This window comes from Pollachius pollachius (assembly GCF_949987615.1).
Source record: "Pollachius pollachius genome assembly, chromosome: 13".
NCBI classification, from domain to species: Eukaryota; Metazoa; Chordata; class Actinopteri; order Gadiformes; family Gadidae; genus Pollachius; species Pollachius pollachius.
In genome coordinates this window covers 4,137,473-4,160,689 of record NC_136946.1, presented here as the reverse complement: position 1 = coordinate 4,160,689, position 23,217 = coordinate 4,137,473, and the positions used below count along the sequence as shown (strand labels likewise).

General features: G+C 46.2%; 3 protein-coding genes across 4 annotated transcripts; all 3 read right to left on the bottom strand.

The window, feature by feature from the left end:
• Window positions 1-1,484: 1,484 nt before the first annotated feature.
• LOC307084942 (uncharacterized protein) lies at window positions 1,485-3,819 on the bottom strand. 2 transcript variants are annotated; one of them, XM_079749477.1, is made up of 3 exons: window positions 3,703-3,819; window positions 2,397-2,507; window positions 1,485-2,138 (listed from the first exon to the last, which is right to left on the bottom strand). In XM_079749477.1, exons 1-3 carry the CDS (start codon window positions 3,752-3,754, stop codon window positions 1,900-1,902), a joined length of 402 nt encoding a protein of 133 aa, XP_079605603.1. In that variant the 5' UTR covers window positions 3,755-3,819; the 3' UTR covers window positions 1,485-1,899. The 2 variants fall into 2 exon arrangements, with proteins under 2 accessions (XP_079605603.1, XP_079605602.1); XM_079749476.1 differs by lacking the exon at window positions 3,703-3,819 and adding an exon at window positions 3,264-3,424.
• Window positions 3,820-6,311: 2,492 nt separating this feature from the next.
• Window positions 6,312-13,031, bottom strand: LOC307084665 (prostate stem cell antigen-like). The gene is made up of 3 exons (XM_079749138.1): window positions 12,871-13,031; window positions 7,992-8,102; window positions 6,312-7,138 (listed from the first exon to the last, which is right to left on the bottom strand). Exons 1-3 carry the CDS (start codon window positions 12,920-12,922, stop codon window positions 6,912-6,914), a joined length of 390 nt encoding a protein of 129 aa, XP_079605264.1. The 5' UTR covers window positions 12,923-13,031; the 3' UTR covers window positions 6,312-6,911.
• A 4,199-nt stretch (window positions 13,032-17,230) lies between these two features.
• csnk2b (casein kinase 2, beta polypeptide) lies at window positions 17,231-22,798 on the bottom strand. The gene is made up of 7 exons (XM_079749951.1): window positions 22,682-22,798; window positions 22,033-22,116; window positions 21,516-21,618; window positions 20,962-21,077; window positions 20,389-20,464; window positions 19,360-19,549; window positions 17,231-18,427 (listed from the first exon to the last, which is right to left on the bottom strand). The coding sequence occupies exons 2-7, from the start codon at window positions 22,102-22,104 to the stop codon at window positions 18,337-18,339; spliced, it is 648 nt and encodes a 215-aa protein (XP_079606077.1). The 5' UTR covers window positions 22,105-22,116; window positions 22,682-22,798; the 3' UTR covers window positions 17,231-18,336.
• Window positions 22,799-23,217: the final 419 nt, after the last annotated feature.

Genomic DNA, 23,217 nt, shown 5'->3' with positions numbered 1-23,217 from the left:
TTACTCCTACCTCTTAACTCCTATCTCCTAACCCCTAACTCCCACTCTTCCCTTAACTCCCTGCCCTAACTCCTACCCTCATCTCCTATCCCCTGATGCCTCACCTGTAACCCCCGCCTAAACTCCTAAATCCTATCCCGTAGCGCCTCACCCCTGGCCTAACTCCTAACCCCCAGTCCTAACCCCATCCCCCTCGTCCTTTTCTTTTACACAGTGTATAAAAGAAGGATTTTGACACCAAAGCAGTCCCTTAATCTCCCATGCAGAATCAGAATTAAGAAGGCAAACTGTTGAATCACGTGCACTGGAGATATCTTTGTGGCTAACGTTGAAGTTCTGTTTGTTTTTCTGCAGGAGTTGGCAGACGACCTACAGACCAGCCTCCTTTAGAGCCGGAAGGACCAACCTATCAAAGAAATGAACACCACGGATGGGAAAGTTGCGTTGGGAGGCTTTGAGCGTGCAAAGGACACTTGTTGTTTATTTTTACAACCGATTTGTTAGTGTGTGGGTGTGTGACGTGTGTGTGCGCGTGTGTGTGTGTGTGTGTGTGTGGTTGTGTGTGTGTGTGTGTGTATACGTGTGTCTTGTCTAGAGAAAGAATCAACCTCAGGTATTATATCAAAATATACAATACATTACAATTGCAATTAGAATTAGGGCATTTAGCAGACGCTTTTATCCAAAGCGACTTACATCGGTTAATACACACATTGACACACCGACGGCAGAGTCAACCAAGCAAGGCGACAGCCAGCTCGTCTGGAGAAGATAGGGTTAAGTGTCTTCTACATGCCCTAACAGATAACAACTGAAGATATCGGAACTTTTGATTATATTCAAAGCACTGTCAGAGGCCCTACAGTGCCTGGACCTCGGTCGAGCGCTGCACCTGAGATATTATCTTTTCTGCATGATTGAGGTTGAGTTCCCAAACATTGTCCACAGCGCTACATTCCGTCCCGGTGAATTAAAGATAAACCTTTGTGGAAAGTAACACGTCAAACATCACGACTCAAAGACTTTGACATGGCCATAAAACCATCTGCCTCCGCTACCATCCTCACCTGTGTTTAGCCTTACAGAGATGCGTATTATTGTGCTTTGGTTTTCTTGTTTTGTTCCTCGTCTTCGACTCGTCCGGTTCTCCTATTCTTTCTGCTCCTGCCGTGTTACTTTCCTACCCTACCGAGAATGACTTTCAACCCCAACAGCTCTGTCGTTCATGAGCCACAAGGTGTACCGCAAGGGGTCAACATTCTGTGTATACGAGGGGGGTGCCCCATGAGCGGTCGCTTGTAGCATCGGTAGCGTAGCATTGGGTAGCATAACATCTCACATAACATGGCAACCATTCGAATAAAGTTGTGTTGTTCCTTCGTCAACCCTCGACGAGAATGATCACACGGAGACGGATTTCCTTAACAATTTTTAATTCATTTTATTCTACCAACATTTGCATGAATCGTTGTGATAAATAGAGCGAGAAAAGTGGCATGGGGTCAGGCAGCCTATTCAGTGTTTGTCCGTCCAAACACTACATTGCTACAAAATAAGATGGTGGCGTGGCCAAATAGAGACCACACCGTGGGAAAAAAAAAACAGGAATCCAGCGCTGGCGTCGATGGGAGACGGGGGGCGTGCACTTCAACGTACGCGGGTCCTCAGAACGCCACGGAGGTGGTAGACGAAAAGACAAAACAGAGAACTTCATGCTCTTCCTCGGCCGTTTTCAGCGGCGACGGGGGAGGAGGGGGGGAGGGGTTCAGTTCTTTCGAATGGGGGAATCGTTTGCGTATTTCTGTGAGCACCGTGCGTGTGTGTGTGTGTGCATGTGCGCTTGTGTGTGTGTGTGTGTGTGTGCATGCGCGCGCGTGTGTGTGTCTGTGTGTGAGCCCACTACAGTGTGCTCCACCCAGACACCATCAGGGCGCTGGCGAACACGGCGACCAGGGACAGCCTGGCGGTGGAGACGCCGCTGCTGACGGTGGTGGGGTTGCACTTGTCGGTGTCACAGCAGGTCACTGTGGTGTTGACGGTAGCCCCCAGCAGGGTGGAGCTGGACGTCATGTTGCAGCCCGTGGGCTCCCGGCACCCCTGGGTGTTGAAGCCGGTGAAGGCTGTGATGGAAGGGAACGCTGAGGGAGAGAGACATAGAGCAACAGAGAGAGAGAGAGAGAGAGAGAGAGAGAGAGAGAGAGAGAGAGAGAGGGAATTACAACCAGTTAGTGACATACCTTTCGAAAGGTATTCAACCAGTCAAGCAAAAAACACAAGCATTTGTGTGTGTGTGTGTGTGTGTGTGTGTGCGTGTGTGTGTGTGTGTGTGTGTCTTGCCCGGGGCCACGCCCGTATGCCTCATCAGCTGAATACAATGGGTGGAGAACTTGACTTACTGGCTTTTCCGGTGAAGCACACGCTGGTGTTGGTCGAGCAGGTTTCGGTGTTGCTGTTCAGGCAGATTCCCACCAGGCCCACACTGCATTTGTTACAATCCAGAGAGTCCGCTGAAAGGCAAAGACTCCAAGTCATGAGTTTAGAATCCACCAAATGAACTCCATGTGGATGACTGCAACATACATTTTGTTTTGTTACTTTTCCTCACTAAAACTAAAACTGTCTTGTTTCAAAATTTCTCTCTCTCTCTCTCTCTTTCTCTCTATCGCTCTCTCTATCTCTCTCTCTCTCTCTCTCTCTCTCTCTTTCTCCTCTCTCTCTCTCACGCTATATGTATATATGCCAAATTACTGAATTTCACAACACTTTATTCAGAGATGTTAGAAGTGGTATTGGCACGGTAGACGCAGTCATTATCTGCACATCGAGACAGCGTTATCGTATGTATGTGGTGCACAGAGACAATGTTATCGTTGTCTCTGTGCACCAGAAACATACGATTAAAAACAGTCTTAATCTGAAGGCCCTTGCAGGCCCCTTTCAGCCAGGCGGGGGTGGGGACCGGAACCAAACAACCAGACGATTTCATCACAGTCCAACCCACTGCGCCTATGGTTGAGAGCGAGCTGCGGTACCGACCTCTCCCCAGCCCTGCCGTGGTTCTCTTGGGCCTGCGTCGCAATGCTAGGCGCTTTGACCTCCTGGTAGCATAGCCACACCCGGATTTGTTATTTGTTCAAACGATGGATTTTAAATCCACGGTACAACGGGTCGCTCTCAGCAAGGGGTTTGCGACTGATTGGCCAGAAGTTATTTCCCTTAAAGAATCAAGGTGTCAGCGAAACTACAAACTCAATCAAAGTCACCTCGACATAGGACGGGACTTTCAAGAGGGACGCAAGCTGTTTGGATCCAAACTAGTGGCGATCCAGTGGTAATCCTCCACATTTGTCAGCTAGCCAAAAAGGAATTGGTTCAATCGATTGGATTCGACCCGGACCAATCAGATGTGGTCCAAACACGTGGAGCCCTGTGTGTTCTAGAATAGCGGCAGAAGCAGGAGTCCCTCTCTGCCCTCTCCGACCCTTCGTCCTCCAACCAGGCTGAGCTCGTACTTTAACGCAACCGCTAAACACAAAACAAGGGCCAAACACACCACAGCCAAACCCTGCGGCTGCAATCTGCTATACCATCATAGGCGAAGAATGGAAAGAAGAAGTAGAAGCAGAATAGGAGGAAAACAGCGGGCTGGTTCATTTGACCGCAGCAGAAAGGAGATTAGATTTGTTTTGAGAGGATGCTTACCAAGCATGAAGTATGCCAGTGCCGCGACGATCACGCACAAAATCTTTGCCATCTTGAGAGTGTTGTGTTTGTCTTGAGAAGTCCTTTAGAAGAGGAGGTGACTGCAGAGGAGAGGAGTCGTTGAGTGTGTTCACCTGGGGCCCGGGAGTTTAAATACTGTCCCATTGGGGTGAGGTTGAGCAGGGTGGGGTGTGGAGGGGTTCAACTGGTAGATTTGCATTCCTACTGTGGGGTGTCACGAAGGCAGACGACACCTACAGAAAGAGAGAGAGCGAGAGGGCTAACAATGTATGGCTGGCACTGGGAGGGTGAGAGAAGGGGGGGGGGGGTAGACCTCATTGTGCAGCCTCACCCATGACGGATAAGTATTTGTTTGTCAGCTGTCACAACCAATACATTAAAATAATGACGCACGCCCGGCACGCTAGGACGCTTCGTCCCCTGTGGCATCATCAGGCCCAAACCTTTTGGAATTGTTTGTTATTTGGGCGTCGAACAACAAGGGAACCAGGGGCCACGCGTTCCACGGAGGTCGGTCCGGACCACGGGGCCCTGAGTCCGGACAGACCTCGGCTCCGCAATCACTCAAGCCACCGGACAACCGGAACAGGAACCGGTTTGGTCACCTCTCCCGGCCAGGACGTTTGCTGAGGAGTTTCCCCGGCCGTCTTGCCGGGGGGCTTTTAGTGGTGGGGGTATTGGTGGAGAAGGGGGTGGAGGTGGAAACTACTGGGTTAGAGGTCACTCTCAGGTGTGTTTCACTGAGTTGTGGGCGCTCAGATGTATTGTACTGGTGTCTGGTGAACATGTGGCGTCCGACTAGGCTACGTTTTGAAAAGGAAAAACACACTTAAAGGACAGTTTGAAAGAAGGCTAGGATACACAGTATGGTCCATTTATTGATTCTGATGAATCATTGATGACTCATTGAGTCGGACGCACCATTCAGGTGTAGTGGATTGCATTGAATCACCGCCACCACCCCCACCTCCACCTCCACCACCACCACCACCAGCAGTATCACCTCCCCCAGCAACGCCATCACCACCATCACCACTACCACCAGCAGCACTACCACCACCACTACCGTCCCCAACACCACATCACCATTACCACCACCACCCCTACGTCACTATCCCCACCACCACCACCACTAACACCACCACCACCACCACTAACACCACCACCACCACCACCACCACCGACGCCATCACCACCTACTGCGCAACAAGGCTGGCACGTTTGACCTTGACTCATGTCTGTAACTAAAGCCCAGAATAAAGACAGGCAGAACATAGGGAGGTGCGTAAGGGTTCAGAAACCAGTTGGGTGAGACGGGCCACTTAAGCGATTAACAAGAGTTTAAGTGTGGAAAATCGTACAATATGGAATTGAATGTCTGTGTCTCTCTATTATTTACGCGCAACCGCGCCCCAAAACACAGATCAAGATTACAGGCATTTGTGGATTTAATTATTAATGTATTCATTTACTTGTTTGTCTAAAACTTTATTCACGTCTTTATGCGTTCATTTATTAATCTATTTATTTACTCGGGGAAAATCCCCCGCCGGATTTAAAATATTTAACAAGTCGAAGAGAGATTAGACAACACCAAAGCCAAAACAACTTTAGTTTTCAAATCAAACAAAATCAAAACGACATTTTCGGTGGATTGATATCGGATTCAAGATAGCACAGCTCTCGGTTGCGTCATTTCAAAATGGACAAAAAAAAACTCCTGGTGCATTCCGATGTAGAGCACGAGACATCCCGGGGGCCTTTTCCTCATCGCTTGGCAATCGCTGAAAGAACGCGTCTCCTCATTTTGGAGCGAGAAGATGTTCGACCGGTCCAACCAGAGCAGCGAAGCAACAGGCCCTTTTTCACCAGACATATAAATACAAAAGTCGCATTGACAGTAATAAATAAGAAGTAAACGGTGAGGCGGCGGTCCTTCTGGATAAAAAGCGTTGTGTCAGTTACATTTCTCAATGGATATCGATGAGTCGTTTTTAATTTTGTTTTAACAATATGAGCTAATATGAAAATAAAACGTCTCATTGGAATCGGTTGAGGAATGTCAAGTTTACGTTAATTTTATTTTTTTCCGTTCAAACCGCAGCTCCCATGTTAACTTGTAGTTGTTTACAAACGGGCCGGCTGGTCCCACGGCGGCACTGTGGATGCTGATGGCACACACGTCACCTGCAACCCATCAGTCTTGTATGGTAGTAGGCTATATATATTTATATATGCATAAATAATATATTGTATAACACCTTTGTTTGAAAGTAGGCCTGATATCGTCTGTTGAGGGCTTTGTGTTCAGGTTTTTAATGAAAATGTGGTAACACCTTACAATAAGGGTACATTAATTCACATTGGTTGAAGCTGTATAAGGCAGTAACTAATAGTTAAATAGTGCGGTCAATTAATCATTTACAAATGGTGCTCATGTTAACTACAGTATTCCTTTCTACGTTATTTAATAGCAACACGTCAAGCCACACCCGTCCTTCTTGTGACCTGCGCTATAGTGCATCCTAATTACCATTCACACTCGCGTAGTAGTACAACTTTGCACAAAAAAGAGAAAACACTCAGAATGGAGAGGAAACCAATTGTTTAATGGTTATAAACATGAGCAGCACAGTGACAGACTCAAAAAAAGGTTTCATAGAGTCATGACATAATAATAAAAATCTTTTGTATCAGACATAGACCAGCTCCACCGTGGCCTGTGTGTGGTTCTCTTTATAGCGCACCTTTTGGCAGATTGGCTGTGCGGATAAATGGATAATTAGGATCTTATAACAAGAGTGTGTGTGTATGCATCTCTCTATCAGTGTCTGTCTGTGCGTGTATGTACAATCTGTGTGCGTGTGCATGTGTGTGAATCCCTATATGTGAATCAATATGCATGTCTGTATGTACATCCTATCTCTGTATGTATGCAAATGTAGATGTCTATCTGTGTGTATGTAAATTTCTATTCGTGTGCATGTGTGTACTTGCATGTAGATCAACAGTGTGTTTGTGTGTACATCTCGATATCTGCGTGTGTGTGTGCGTGAACCTCTCTATCTGTATGCGTGTGTGTGCGCGTGTACATCTCTATCCGTGTGTGTGCTTGTATGTGCGTCTGTGTGTGTGTGTGTGTGTGTGTGTGTGTGTACATCTCCGTGTGTGTGTGTGTGTGCGCCCTCTCAGACTGCGACAGAGACCATGAGCAGGGAGGTGAAGGAGGCCAGCAGCAGGGGCAGCAGAGGCAGGCCATTGGCCCCGGGCGCAGAGTTACAGAGATCGGTGCTGCAGCAGGTCTTGTAGACAGTGTAGACGGTGACATTGGAGTGGCCAGGCATGTTGGTTTCGCTCGTCTTGTTGCATTGGGCTGTTTTCAGACAGCCCTTTGTCTTGACGGGCAAAAAGCCAGCTGGGGAACACGAGACCAAAGTGTTATTTAAGATGAGAGATGGGATGTGAGATATGGTTAAGAGGGCCCATCTTAGCCCAGACACAGCCGTGGGCTGACAGAGGCCGGAGTTATCATAGTGGATAACACCTCCTTTGCCGACGGATGTTTGTGATGCTTTCGTTGTCATTGTGGTCTCCCAAGGATCATTTGAAACACAGTTTAGAAGCAAAAGGCAAACTACAGCAAAAGGCATGTAAAAAATGCTGTAACGCATATGGAGTGTTTAAAATACATGTTAAAGCTGACTTAAGATACGTTTCAATTGGAGGAAACTATTGCCGTAATAAAATATAAAAAATGAAGATTTATCAATGGCTACACCACATTTGTGACTTATACATTTCTTAAATATGAAAAAAGTAAAGATGTATGACTTTAGTTGAATAATCGTCGGGACGGTTTGCCCCTGATCTACCAGGTAATTACATTCTTATCATATATAGACCAATACACAGTTGGTCGATGCCTACAGGTTGGGCTGAAGACATCGGGGTTCAAAATCAGAACCTTCGGGCTAGGAGTGGAACACCTTCCACCCATGAACATTTTGCCACTGGTCAAGTGACTGCATGGTTCGATTTCCCAGCCCAGGTATTAGATGGTTTCAATCTAAAACATAGACTAATCAAAATGTTCCTCAATGGGATCTTGTGCAACATTCCAGCGGAGGAATGCCGCCCCGGTAGATAGGACGCAAGCGACCTCCGACAGCGGATATGCAGTGAATGGGCCGAGGGTAAGGACTGGAGTGACCCGCTTCCGTCGCACGCACGTATCCGCGGCTCCGTGTGTTGTGGCTGTGCACGCTCACCTGCTTCCGCCTTGCCGCTGAAGCATTCCTCGCCCGCGGAGCACGTCGTCTCTGCGGTCACACACAAGCTTCCAATGCCAAAATCGCATTTGTAGCACTTCAACGCATGGGCTGTGGGTGGGACAGACAGAGACACACGAATTAGCATTATTACATTACAACCATTTCAACCTGTGAGTCCGGGTAGATCTCCATAAAAAAGGGAACTGTCAAACTTGGCTGTCTCCTCTTGCAAGACATGATATCATCGCTCCAGTTTTCAGATATGACGAACAACGTCAATTCTCCAGCCTTTCCGCCATATTTCGACAGAGACAGAGAAACGCAACCGATTATCATCAGATATATGTAGGAGCACTCTCTAACGTTAGAGAGTAGCCGACGGGCTTAGCGGTTGGCCTTCAAAGAGCCGGCTAGGCCCAAGACCTTTCTTCAGAGGGTCAGGCGACCTATCTTCTTAGAAAAGCCTTTGGCTAGTCGTCTATTTTAAACCTTAAAATCTTTTCTGTAGCCTCTCTGCGCCTAGGTTTTAGTTTTAGAATATGCAGCCTCTCTTTGCCCTAGTTTCAGTTGTTTTCATGTTGTTTCTGCTCTTTTTTCTTGTGCAGGATAACACTTTGAGATCCTTTGTTTTATGTCAAGTACAAATAAGTATAAATAACATTTGTAACTTAACCGCTAGACTGCCCTAGGCGTCCCTGCGGAGCCTCCCGCTGTGTACCCTATCGTCTGAGGCGCTGTCTCCATCCTCCGTCAGTGAACCGTGGCGCGAGTGTGTCCTGTTTGTGGAGACCCTCCCTGCATTATGTTTGCTTTCCAGGGAGGTTCAGCCATGGTTTAAAATACGGCTTATCTCTGTTTGCTGTCGTGTCCTCTCCCACTGGAGACATTTACTGGAGAGGAAAGTGCGGTCAGGCCAATTATCTATGCACACAAACCCTCTGCTGTTTTAATACCAATACCTCAGCGAGGAACAGAGACTTATTTGACAAGTGCCATTTTAGCTTCTTAGTTTGTCATCTACGGAAGAATGTCCGTAGAACACAGAGTGGAAGTGACATCCGGAAGCCTGCAGTGTGACGCTTGTCAGCCAGCACAGGCTAACATACAGGAAGGTTTTTACAGGTATGTGATTACAGCTCACACAGGGCTAATGCTAGGCGTCCGGACGACCGCACTGGCAGGTAGGAGTAACCATGGCGATGGGGAATGAGGTTTTTCCTGTAGCGCTTACTTCAAACTAGTAAACATGGAAACCCATGTCGTTGTTGTTTGTGTTCGCGCATGTCCGATGGTTCATAGTTGAGATTCCACCACAGCGATGAGACATAACCAGTGTCCACTCGCACACACGCGGGCTGAGAGACACAAATGGACACACACATTCAGAGACAGGAGCTCTCACTCACACACACGCAAAAACTTGCTGAGACGCATACGCACACTGATACACACACATTCAGAAACAGGCACACACACACATACACACTAAGAAATAGTGAGAGAGACACACACACACATACACACTGAGATAAACACACACACCTTGCAACACTGGTTTCGGCCGCACCCAAACCTTTGTGGAGGATGAGGATCTGGTTACGGAAATCATACACACAAAACACTTATTCTGAAGTGTAATCTGTATTTAGTTCCTTAACAAACTATATCGCTCAGCCCAAAGTGAGTAAACATCATCACATGGTTCCCTCTTTGCCTAGATACGTAATCTTATCCACTGTTTGGTTTTCCATCTTACACACCGTGCACTTTTCTATTGTACCCACCGTGTACTTTTCCATTGTATCCACTGTGTACTTCTCTATTGTATCCACTCTGCACTTCTCTCTACTGAGAAATTGCATCGGCCATCTGGTTTTCTAACCTTTTACTCAATTGAATTTGTGAAATGTGAATAATATATGGTTGAATATGCCGTAAATAGATTTTTCACAGAGAAAAAGTCAAATGTTATAGAAAGATAGAAGTTGATTGAATATATAAATAAATAAATGTTTTCCATGTATGCTAATGTTGTCATTTCATAATAGGCTTGATACTAGTTCCATAATGATGGCATTAGTGGAAAAGGAGCCAAGAATGTCTCACGGTCTTATTAAGGTCAGGGCAGGCGGTTTCCAGACTGCCTGCTTAATGTTAAAAAAATAACAAAAACGTATATGAGCCATCCCCATAACATCACACAAACCCATCTTATGATTCTAGTAAAACCAGAGTCAATGCCATTTCCTTGCCAGGAAGTCCCTTTGCATTGTTTCACAATCACTTGCTGATTTATATCCGGAAGAGACAGGGATGCGAATCGAAACATTGACTTTTTTTTAGGCAACGCCTTTTTTTCTCCCAACGATTAACTTTCATTGCCCTTTAATTTTTGTGTCCATTATAATATCTACCGTATGTACTGGTGAAAGTTAGGAACACAAATAAGCTTAACTGCTTTATCTTAACTAAAGCGTACTATTTCAGTAGGCCACCTCATAGCAATGCTATGCGGAAATGCTTTTATTCTCTATCGAGTAACTACCAGCGTACACCACCAGAGGGCGTAAGCCGACCGACCTAAAAGTTAAATGTCGTGGGGAGGTCGCTGCACAAATCGGGCCCCACGCGGCATCATTCACTGAAGCCGGATATTCAAACAGCCCATGATTGTTTTACCTGTTTAGGAAAACACAAACTCAGGAGTTCGGGTCTGAATAAATAGGATCTAGCTTTTGCATAGACGTCAGCAATGCTCATATTCGAACCCTGTAGATAGACAAATAGGGAATGCTTATCTTAGTTCTAGATGGATAAGCGTATCAAGCGGTCGACCTTGCAACACGCGATTACAGCCATGATAGGGTGGTCCCCTGGGTGACCTCTGGTGGCCAGAGGGCGTCAGGATTTCTGGCTGGAAATAGGAGAGATGGGGGCACACCTCGTTGCCTTAGCAAAGGTATACTTTGGTTGAATAAATGCAGTTCTCTCCTGGTAGGCTGAGGCCTACTGCATGGAAAGCTGTAACAAACAGCGATCTTGGGTTCAGATCCATGGATTTTGGAGGGTTGCTGTTTATCAGCGGCTCTCCTAACCCACTAGGTTTAGTGATTAAAATGCTTTTATCAATAATGGCCTGGAGACTATGGGTTAAAATAGATCGATCCATGGATCTACATGTAACGTCGGGTGTAGCGTTGATGGGTTTCACATTGTTTGGGTTGGTATGATAAATTAGCATGTCTGATATTGTTGAAGCGTTTATTAGGTGTCCACCTGTCCCTATTAGAAGGTCAATGGAAAGAATAGGTTAAGACATCTTTAAAAGGTAAACTTACAAGAAGTTTGATGCAGGAAAAGGACGGAGAGGGCGAGTCTACACACAGAGGTTTTTTTTCTTTTCTCCTGGGGCTGTTTTACCGTGGATCAACAAACATCGATGTTACTGTTAAAGACGGAGTTAAAAAAAAAACGGTAAACGTCCAAAAAAGTAGAACTAGTAATTATTCAACCCCCCTAAAAAGCATTTAACAATACAGAATTACAGTGGTAGAAAGAATATATATAGGCCAATAAAAAAAAATCGTTTCAGTCTACATCGCTCAAATAAACACCTTTTTCAATCGAGTCCCAAAAGTAGAAAAACAAGGAAAACTGAAAAAGGTCAGCTCTGAACTAGAGCCCCACTATCCTGAAGTACGAGCAACCGTACAGATTGAGTCAACACGCCCTGGGCCTGGGACAACAAGCAGATAGGCCCTACACTCAAGGGATACGTGACAGTTAATTATCCTGTCAGGGAGTTTTTTCCTAACATTTTATCCCACTAGCTACTTCGAATGACATGGACTAGCTGTTATGCTTGTTGGGATTTAGTTTATAAGGCATTTCCTTTTATGTTATCCGTATGACCAGTTCAGGGTTAGGGTCCTGGTACAACAACCACAGGTATCCCCGGGACACAGGGTCAGGTTCCTGGTACAGCAAGCAGAATAACTCGCGGGCCCAGACACAGGTCCCTCGTTCAACAAGCACAGGTATCCCTGATGAGCTCGACAGGCATTGAAACGGGTCCCACGTTACGGGGCGTGGTGCGAAACGAGAGACGAAGCAGGGCCGTTAAAGACACAATGCACAAGAATAGCGGCTCGGTGCACCGTAACGGACGCCTTAGGACGTGCCCCACCCCAAGGGAGGCCTGCTGTGTGTATCAGGACCGCTAGAAACCTGAGGAGGAATTTCTCATGAAAAATCCGGACATGTCGGGATCTGCCATTGTGTGTTGTCTTGAGTAACTTATTTGAACCAATTAGACCTGGGGAGGATAGACAAACATCATAGGATACACACGGCCTATTCAAGGAACTGTTTGTTGGTCTGGGAAATGACTACAGAATCCCTAAAGCACAGTTTAAAGTTGAGCATGTCTTTGCCTTTCTATTCATATTTATGTGTATTTACAGTGCCGCTGCTGGCTCTTTTTATATATTAGGTAAAAACATATAATTGTCGAAATAGAGTGATAGGTTATGCAATTAAGAAAAAACAACGGCGGCGGGCCTGTGTATTTACATAAAACTAGTGTGTATTATTTGGATGTTTTTTAAGCACATTAAGCGCACTAAATAGTCAACGAGATTCCAACGATGCGCGATATTTATGGTTTGGAGACAGTTATTGCCTAATTATCCTGTCAGGCTGTTTTTCAAAACGTTTTATCCAACTAGCTACTTGCAATTGCAAAGACTAGCTATTATGTATGTTGGGATTTAGTTTATAAGGCATTTACTTTTTTTTCATGTTTATTTTATAAACTGATCGTAATAGTAGGAAGTAAAGTGAGAGGAAAACGCGCAATACATAAAGTTTTCCTTACCGACTGCGAGGAAAAGTCCAGCAGCGAAGACGCGGATGATAATTCCGTTCATTTTTGCAGATGTTTTCAGATTCCTGGAGCTGTAGAAGTGCGTCTGTACGGTGACCGTTAACCCAGGTTTAAGCGATGACTGCGCTCCAACCCACTATTTATAGTATTCCACCCACGTCTCGCCGTGTCACCGTTAACCAATTACAAGTACGGCTGGACCTCCGCGCCCACCTGTTGGATCCGACGATCAAAATGGAGACCGTCTTTGAGACAATACGGACAGGTGGGGAATGGTATCCAGATATAAATTGGTTTCACCGGATCGTCGTGTCACCTTTGCGGATATGATTAAAACTCGTTTTTAAACCCAATACAACATGACACGACAAGATAAACCAACTTTGGAAATCTTTAACATTTTGCGTTTCAGTATATAATTAGGGCTTTTTTAGGAAAACAATCCACTTATTTCATATTAAAACAAGCAAATAAACAAGATAATAGCTGGTGATGATACCAATGATATACTGGTCAAAATGTGTTTTGGAATGGCATGTATGGATCATATATATTTAAGTTATCTGTTGTTGACAGATAATGCAATATTGGTGAGCCTAAATGAAACCTGTATGGCAAAAAGGCTAGAATAGTGTAATCTAATCTCGATGGTTTCAAAGACAAGCCTTTATCAAAATCCCTTAAATTGTATCAAATAACCCACGCCTCCAGTTGTTGATATGAAAGTAAAATCTATGCCATTTTAGCATCTTTAAAGGCCCTTGTATCAGTCAATATGCAAGCCATGCCTATCAATGTCATAAAAAAGTAGTCAAATTTAAAGCATGCCACAGTTGCACGACATGGAAGTTTAGGAATTGGTTTATGCATGATAATGCATGGTATTTGTTAACCACTAGCACAGCCAGACACATCTGTTAATCAGTTAAAGGAAAATTACCATATATGCAGCTTTTACCTCAACAGGCCTACTATGTTAGTTATGGAAAGCAAGAACAGCTGTGAATTCTGAACTGCTTTGTTCCCGTTCAAATAGGGAAAGGTTTGTTTTGCATTATTCACTTCCTCGGGACTTAGGCCTCTGTCAATTCCATCTTATTAATACCTCTGAACTGGGGTCAAATTATTTTAAAAGACACAAACACACGCACGCACGCACGCACACACACACACACACACACACACAATCGTATAGTTATGGATATGAAGTGGTGAAGTGTTATAAAGGACCCTCATGTATGGTCAGTGCGTTATAAAGTGGTGCAGTTTGCGAATAACGGTTTGTGTATAAACTGCAACACACACTTATTGATTGTATCCGGGAAATGGGTTAACCTAACAATTGTTAGTGCTTGGCATTTGGTTCGATGAACGTCCTTACTGTAGCGAGTGATATATATTGTTTCTGACTAAATGTGAGTTTGTACGTCAGGATTCATTCCCTCCTCACTGTCTGTGGTAATAATCTCAGTCCCTCCAGAAAAACGCGATAGCGCGATCGCATAATTCAACGCATAATCAGCAAAAGTCCGCATATTCATGCGGGGGCCGCATTCTTTCAAATATGCCCGCACTTTCACCGCATAAATTGCCGATTTCCGCGCAAAAAAGTCACATATATTTTAGCAGAAAGTTGAAAAATGTTGCGTTTACTTAACACAAGAGCAGCCATTTCCCCCTGTTGCCATTAGAACGTTATGAAGTGACGTAATTACGCGACGTGAACGTCATCGAAAAGCTGCATTTTCCGCAAATTCCCGCATTTTTTCGCAAGTTCCCGCAAATTTTGCAAGTTCCCGCAATTTCATCGCATAAAATTGCATAAATACGCCGCATATTTCATCGCATTTTTTAAGAAAACGTGCCGCATAATCAAGGATTTTTGGCCGCAACAATCACAAAAAAATGCCGCATTTTTCTGGAGGGACTGTAATCTGTGATGATCCTTTCCAAGAGCACCGGGGGATTCCGGAGACCTTGCTCCTCCTTGGGCTACAGTGTTGTTGTGAGGCACAACATACAGAAAGCCAACTGTAGCCTTAAAAATAGTCGATTTCATTCTGGATAAGACCTTGCAAGTTAAGCACATGTTTACTCACAACACTACTGTGCCAGGTGACGACATGTTTTCGGAATGCGACCATGCCCATAAGTGATGTAATATTCTGTGGGATGCAAGTATGACAGGAGGTGTAGAAATGATCATATGAGCACATTATCAGTGGGTTCCAGTCGGGATCTGCCTAGAACTGTAGGGTTGCACCCAAAACCAATCAGGCCTCGGAAATACCTCGGCTAAAACGGCCACGTCCACTCAAAAAGCACCTCGTAGGTCCACTTTTGATTCCTTTGTATAGAAGGTTGTATAGAAAAAGGGATGTTCTGGTAAACAGACCAATGTTGAACTGGGCTCACCCATAATCTGTAGGCCTACAACAGTACAGGGATCTACTTCCCCATGTACAGGAATCAAAAGTAGACCTACAAGGTGCTTTTTGACTGGATACCTTGTAAATACCTGACCCAAATCCTCGCAGGCTGCAGTTTCATTCGCTTGAACCAGTTTGTTGTGCCGCAATATAGCATTAAGCCTCGCAGGTCTGGTCTTGTCCTGTGCGTATGTGAGTCGGCCCACTTTTGTCTCAACTCTTTGGAAACTTAACAAAAGAGCCGGCATACAATGTCTTTAGAAAAGAGCCTGCACGTCCACTCAAATAAGCAAACAACCTGACGTTATGTCCACCACATCCATCGCAGCGAGGGCAAAACATCGCATCAGGTGATGTCGTCCGTAACAAAGAGAGGAAATCCCCCTTTTACATGCAGTTCTCTCTTTTTCCCAAAGATGACTCGGGGGAATTCAGCTTAATAGTTATGTTGTTTTCCATGTCGTCTGTTTCCCTGGTAGATGACCATAGGGTCTGCATCAGCACGCTGTTCCCATGAGGGTATTCCACGAACGGAGGTTTAACCAACAGAGTTAACGCACGTCTAGTTTGTGTTGTTTTTTTGTCTTTGCACTACTTTGGCGTTTATTTATTTTTATGTCTCATGTGACTTTTCTTGTGTTTCTCTTATAAAATGTTTTATATTACAACATCATTGAAGGGAGCATGAGACATAGGCATTTCATTGCTGTTGCTTTAATTTTTGTGAATATGACAAATGACATCATGGACAACAGCCACATCCTTTGCTTGAAATAAATGATGCATCTTAGAGTGTAGTCATTCAAATTGACTGCCGGTCTACCAAAATAAATTATGAATAGGCCGATCCTTGGAACAAAAAAGTTTATAGAAACTGTCCATTACAAATTGTTTTTCAGTTCACAGCCGTAGATGGCTGATCACGAGCGATCACGATTACCACTAAGAAACGCTTAGTAAGGTCATGTGTGCTGCCCACTTTTGTATCGAGTTAGGAAGGCAAAGTGACGGGTCCCATCGTAATATGGGGGAAGCATGTGATGTCCGAGGCGTGGTGTTTCACCGTGTTGCGTATAAACAACTAAACACACGACAAACACTAGGCCCAAGTCAACAAGCACACCCAATCTCTCCAGGAGAACTGGCCGCATGCCGGGATACCGCACCCAAACCCCCGGTGCTCCAGCCTCGCTCTGCTGCCTGACTTAGGTGGGATCTTCTGTATGTGGTTCTCCCTGGAAAATGTGACACGGTAGAGGCACACGAACACGGCGTCGGCCCGTCAAGCTTATTTCCCTTGGTTACTGTTGTAGGGGGAAAACAACCCTTCATGAGTCAAGAGGCTAGGATTGATGGCGGACTGCTCGCATTCCACAAGTGCTGTCCTCCCCACACCAGGGTGTGAGGACTCTGGGAGTTGTGGTTTACCTTCTGTTTTACACAATATCTCCAATATCTTTATACCATATCTCCCGTCAAGTTTTGGATAAATTCGACATTAGGCCTACATCCAGCTGGATTTAATACACAAACAAATCGTGATATTTGTCATAATGAATTAGGGATAATAGGGGATAAACGTGTTTGTTTGATATTATTTGCCTTTGTTAATTCACTCACTTTCTGTGCGGCCCTTTGAATGTCAAGTCGACAGTGAGTCACCGTCATGCGTAATTTAAGTCTCGCCACACCCAGGTAGACTCAACGCCTCTATTTGTTAACAAATGGCGGCGCACCTAAATGTTTTGAGTAGGGTTAATCCTCAATAAGTGAACACTCATAATAGGGTTAGGGTTATGATTTAAGCGTCGACTATTTTATAACATACGACTATAGTCCATACTTTTGCACACAGTTCTGAGGGGACACCTGGTGGTCAATATAGGAACAGCAGCCTCATCGAAGAAAGAGGGACACCGATATATGAAAAGAAAATAGAAGTTTATTGTGAACTCCAAATCCTGCTCACTTTCCACGGAAACAATGACAACACGCATACATTATTATTTAAAAAGTGGGATGAAGACATAGTATCCTTATTGATCTGAGGGGGAAGGAAAAAATGAACAAAATAAACATTAACCAAGGAGAGGGGACATGTCGAGCAGACTGGCCCCGCTGGAGGAAATACGTGGTGGGGAGGGGGGCGGGCATCTCGGGAAACCGTCTGGTGTGGTGTTTTCCTTGACACGTCCGGAAATAAATACCTTCTACCATGAATGAAGAAGGATGCTTGTAGATTCGGAGCAGGTGAAGTATGAGCTCCTCTTTTTTTGTGAGTCCAGTGAGACCGCACTGGTCTTTAAATGGTCTTACAAAAAGGGCCAGTAGGGTTAATGTAGGGACGTTTACATTCGCTCTATGTAGCGGTACCAATACATAGCAAGGTCTCACCGACAGAGGGCGCTGTCGGACCACACGGGGGGAGAAAAAAAAACGTCATTTTTCAGCGGCTGAAGCCTACGACTGCGGTATAACTTGTCATTGGGTATTCCTTTCACTCTAAAATTACAGGTCCGGGAAAAAAATAGACTACATTTGAAACTCACTGCACTCAAATAGCTTTCTCTACTCGGGAGCGAAACCGAACAGACACTGTTGTAAATGAAAGAAAAACGCAACCGAGAAAACTGAACTCTGTTGAGACCGCATTGGCACCGGGGAGTTGGTTGTCGTTTGGTGTGTGTGTGTGTGTGTGTTGGCGTGCATGCGTGTTGGCTTGGGCATGTGTGTGTGTGTGTGTGTGTGTGTGTGTGTGTGTGTGTGTGTGTGTGTGTGTGTGTATATACCATGTTGGTGCATGTCATCTGGGCATGTGCGCATTTTATCATTTATACATCTTTGTTCACCCCCCCACCCCATCCTCCATCTCTCCCTAAACTAGAAAACACAAATAATAATAATACAGTCTCCAGCAGGAAGTAGTCTCGCCTCGACAGGAAGTTCCATGCAGGTGACCCCGTCCTCACCGTCATCCTCTCTCTCGCTCTCTAAATCATATTTCCAGGTGTGTGGGCCCCCGGGGGCCTTAGCGAATGGCCTTGACCGGGCTCTTGAAGCTGGACGCAGCCTGCAGCTGTAGCTGGTAGGCCATGGGGTGGATCTTGAAGCCGTAGAGCCTGAGAGAGCGGGGAGGGAACACACAGACAGGTTAGAGACCCGAGCGCGCGCATGCATCTCTCTCTCTCTCTCTCTCTCTCTCTCTCTCTCTCTCTCTCTCTCTCTCTCTCTCTCTCTCTCTCTCTCTCTCTCTCTCTCTCTCTCTCTCTCTCTCTCTCTCTCTCTCTCTCTCTCTCTCTCTCTCTCTCTCTCTCTCTCTCTCTCTCTCTCTCTCTCCAGCACCTCTCTCTTCCCCACCCACCCACCCCTCCCTCCCTCCCTCCCTCCATGCTTGACGTCTTGACTAGATGCTTCTGGGTGGGTCGTTCCTGGCACATGGTGGTCATCATAACGGGACACTCTCTCCCATCTCGTGAGGGGATTCACCCACGGACTTGAGTCCTGCGGTGGATGGCGAAGCCAGCCAGGCCAGTTTCTCTGGTTCCCCCCCGCCGCAAGCGCCCTCAAACCACAGACATGTTTTCACACCGCTTGTTTGACGCCTCGTGATTCAGAGGACATTGTGTGCCAGAGATTTTTTTTTTTGGTCAATATTTCCTCCAAAAATTGAAATATTGCCCCTCGCATCAAAAAATAAACCGAACCACTTGATGACCCACCACGAGCGCATGGTTAGGGATAACAAGTGAACAACTGTTATAAAGCAGCCTCATTTATGATTAGTGCATGCAGCTTGTGTATAAACTGCAACAAACACTTGATTGTGTTGCAGTTACAACACAATCAATTTATTAAGTGTATAAAGGAAATGGGTTGACCTGGTGATCGTTAGCGCTCGGCACTCGGTTCTATGAACATCCTTAGTGCACCGGCAGCGACATATTGTCGTTTCTCCTTCGGACAAATGTGCTTGTTGTAAGTCCTGGATGTGAATGCAATGAAATCTCTTTTTGTGACACTGCAGTCCCCATGTGGTCCCAACCCCACCCACCTGGGGACAAACTGGTTGGCGGGCCTCTTGGGCCGGTACTCAGGGTGCACCATGAAAAGCATGTGGGGGAAGCCGGTGCCGAAGTAGGCGCCGTCGGTGTGGTGGTGGCGGGATGACTTAGGTGTGTAGACGTCCATGCACTTGGGACAGTACAGCTTCACCATCGCCTCGCCGGGGATGTCGGACAGACCTGGAGGGGGAGAGAGGGGAGACGGGATGAGTGGAAGGGATGGAAAGAGACAAAGGGGGGGGGGGGGGGTTGGGGGAGAAAGGGAGGAAAGAGGTGACAAAGTGAAGGGGGAGAGAGAGGGGAGAGGTAGAGGTGGAGAGGATGAAGGGGGAGAGAGAGGAGAGGATGAAGGGGGAGAGAGAGGAGAGAGGGAGAGAGGGATAGAGGGAGAGGATGAAGGGGGAGAGAGAGGGAGAGAGGAGAGGATGAAGGGGGAGAGAGAGGGAGAGAGGAGAGGATGAAGGGGGAGAGAGAGGGAGAGAGGAGAGGATGAAGGGGGAGAGAGAGGAGAGAGGGAGAAAGGAGAGGATGAAGGGGGAGAGAGAGGAGAGAGGGAGAGAGGAGAGGATGAAGGGGGAGAGAGAGGAGAGAGGGAGAGAGGAGAGGATGAAGGGGGAGAGAGAGTAGAGAGGAGAGGATGAAGGGGGAGAGAGAGAGAGGAGAGGATGAAGGGGGAGAGAGAGGGAGAGAGGAGAGGATGAAGGGGGAGAGAGAGTAGAGAGTAGAGAGGGGAAGAGGGAAAAAACGAGGAATGGACGTAAATGCAAGAATGTCATTCAATGAACAGCTCATTCAAATTCCGTGGCTCAGATGAGAACAATAAGAACGAGTCAGAGAGGCCTCTATTTAAACGTGTAGACAGGCCTCAACTCTGAAATGGACGAGTGGGCCGTTGTTAACTTCTTATAAAGGCCTATATTACCCAGCAACAACAGTGTTTATAACACTGGACTAGGGCGGGGTCCCATGTTCCAGGTCTGAGGCAGGGTTAGGGGAGACATGCCGGGCTTTGGACTCACCAATGGGCAGCATGGGCTGGTTCTCACAGTAGACCCGGGGACAATAGCCAAAGTCCCCCTGTTGGTACTTCTCCAACTGTGGGGGGGAAACAAGAGTCACGGTTCAATAATGGAGCATTTAAAGTCCACCTCAACTGTATGAGGTGTAGTCCTTACTCTTACAAAATATATATATATTTTTTTAATTCCTAATCCTTCCTTAACCGTGTAAAATACCGGAATCATGGGAAATCCTTTTACAGTAGATAGAGTTGTAACAGCTTGACGAACATAAAGCCAGATCAATGGAAAGGCCCTTTTAGGTTATGGCATTCAGGCCATCAATAAACTCTGTGTGTGGTACAGTCAGTGTGGCAGCTGTCAGCTGCTACAGTCTCTCACACACACGCACAGACACAAACACTAAGCAATTGTGAGAGACACACACACACACACACGGAGAGAGAGACAAACGCATTGGTTTCGGCCGCACACACACATTTTTCAGAAACAGGAACACACATACACAAATTAAGATAAAGACACACACACAGAAATAGCGACACACACACAGTGAGGCGGGACGGGACGTACCATCTGGGCGATGCCGCGGTTGGTGAGGATGTAGCGGGCGTGGATCAGGCCGTACAGCATCTCGGCCGCCTGCTCGATGAGGTCGCTCTGGTTGGGGTTGTCCTCCAGCTCCTCATCTGGGGGGGGGGGGAATCAACAAACAGGGGTCAAGGGTCACCACGTCATCGAGTTTACCACGGGACAAAGAACACCATGAGACGGGACCCTTCTCTCTGCTCAGCGGAACGGCAGGCCTGTATGACCGGTTATTCTCACCGCGAGTGCTTTCCTATAAGACCGACCTTGAGTCGTCCAGCAGGTGGGGCTGCAGGGCAGAGAAGTGGGCGGGGCTTATGCATCTACAGATAGCTACAGAGCCGAGATCCTCATCTTCTTCTTCTTCTGCAACTCGAGCTTGTTACAGCCACGTTACGCTTTCTTTAGTGAGTCTACAGGTAGCCTCCGGGGCATTGGGGATCGAACCCAGGAACAAACCCCACGACACACCACCCTGTGACCTCACCGCCCCCCTCCCCCCCCCCAGCTGGTTTTAAAGTAGGCCAGAGGTGTCCTACCTGGCTCCAGGTCCAGGATCATGTCCAGAGCCTGGCGGTAGTGAGGCACCTGCTCGTTGAGCCCCGTCAGGTTGAACTTGTCCTGGATGTAGTCCTCATCCACCTGGGGAGGAACACGGACACCATGGGATCAGAGCTTACCAGTGGGAGGGGGTGAGGTGTGATACGTCTCTCACACACACACACACACACACACACACACACACACACACACACACACACACACACACACACACACACACACACACACACACACACACACACACCACAAACGACTGTCGTTTCGTTTCAACGTAGACACATGTTGACCTGGTTTCAGAACAGGAAACTACGTTTGTTATACTCAAAGACAAAAATAATAATAATCTATTGGAAATAGGCATCCGCTTAGTTTCCTTTGATAAGCCTCACTGTGTGTGCTTGCAGTTCGCCCAAATGAACAGAATTAACATCTCGTGGTAAAATAGGACGCTCTGTGTGTCGCAAGGTGTGGACGTCTTGGGTGTTCGTTGCTTACTTCACAGAAGAATTCGTTACCCCGCAATCCACAGAACCAGGAGATCCATGACACTTCCTCTGAGCTACTCATCTCTGAAGAGGACTGTGGAGAACACACACACACACACACACAGGCCAACTATGAAGACTTAAGGACAGCCAGGACACACACACACACACACACACTATTGGCTGGAAACAACTGGAATACACGGCTTTAATCAGATTAGGATCTGGTTGGTCTTTCTAAATACACGAGGACTCGGACATGTTTATGTCGTCCCTGGGTTTCACAATACCCCCCTAAGCCCCTCTCCCCGGACAGCAGTGGAGCTCAGTAACTCTCACTCAAACACACACACACACACACGGTTCTGTCGCCGTCACACGCGGTGTGCTGGTGACACCTTACGTCCAAAGCGTTATGTTTGGAGGCGTGAACATCATCTAGCAATCCCTTTATGTTAATCGAAATGACAATAAGGCGTTAGCTTTAGCAGCTTAGCCGGGTAAGCTAAGCTAGCATTAGCTCAGCGTCCTAGGTGAGATCCAACATGGCGCACCGACGGGCCAAACGCCGCATTAGAGATACTGCCGCCCAGGCCTTCACGATACACTGTGCGTGGAAACACGAATAAACGTGTGCGTGGGGTTATATCGTTACTTACCTAATATTACACCGTATTGGAACTGTGACTTTTAAATAACTCAAAAGTGGGTAATCTTGCGGTATCAATAAGATGGACACCACCTCCCAGTCCTCCCTGAATGACGCGTTCCACGCAATATGACGATTTTTCCTTGCGTAATGACGTCTACACCCACGGTGTCGTGCGTGGCTCTCCGTAGGTCTTTAGGAAATGTGATATATATTTTAGGTCGATTGAAATAAATTATGAAAAATGGAGGTATGGATCTAAAGTTTATCCTCTTCATTTGTAAATGGCAATTTTGGTTCACAGTCGTTGACACATTTGCAAATAATAAAGATGTTTATGCCTTTGAATGTTTGGAAATAGGTAAATTGTTGGATTATTATCATAGCTTTGCTATGAACTGTAAATATGCTGTATTTTACTATTGGTGACCATCTTTATAATAAGTACTTCCTCCTTGAAACAAGTGTATCCCTCAAATATTATAAATATACAATCATTAATTTAAATGTAATTCATTTGTGCAGGACAATAACATAATACCTTTA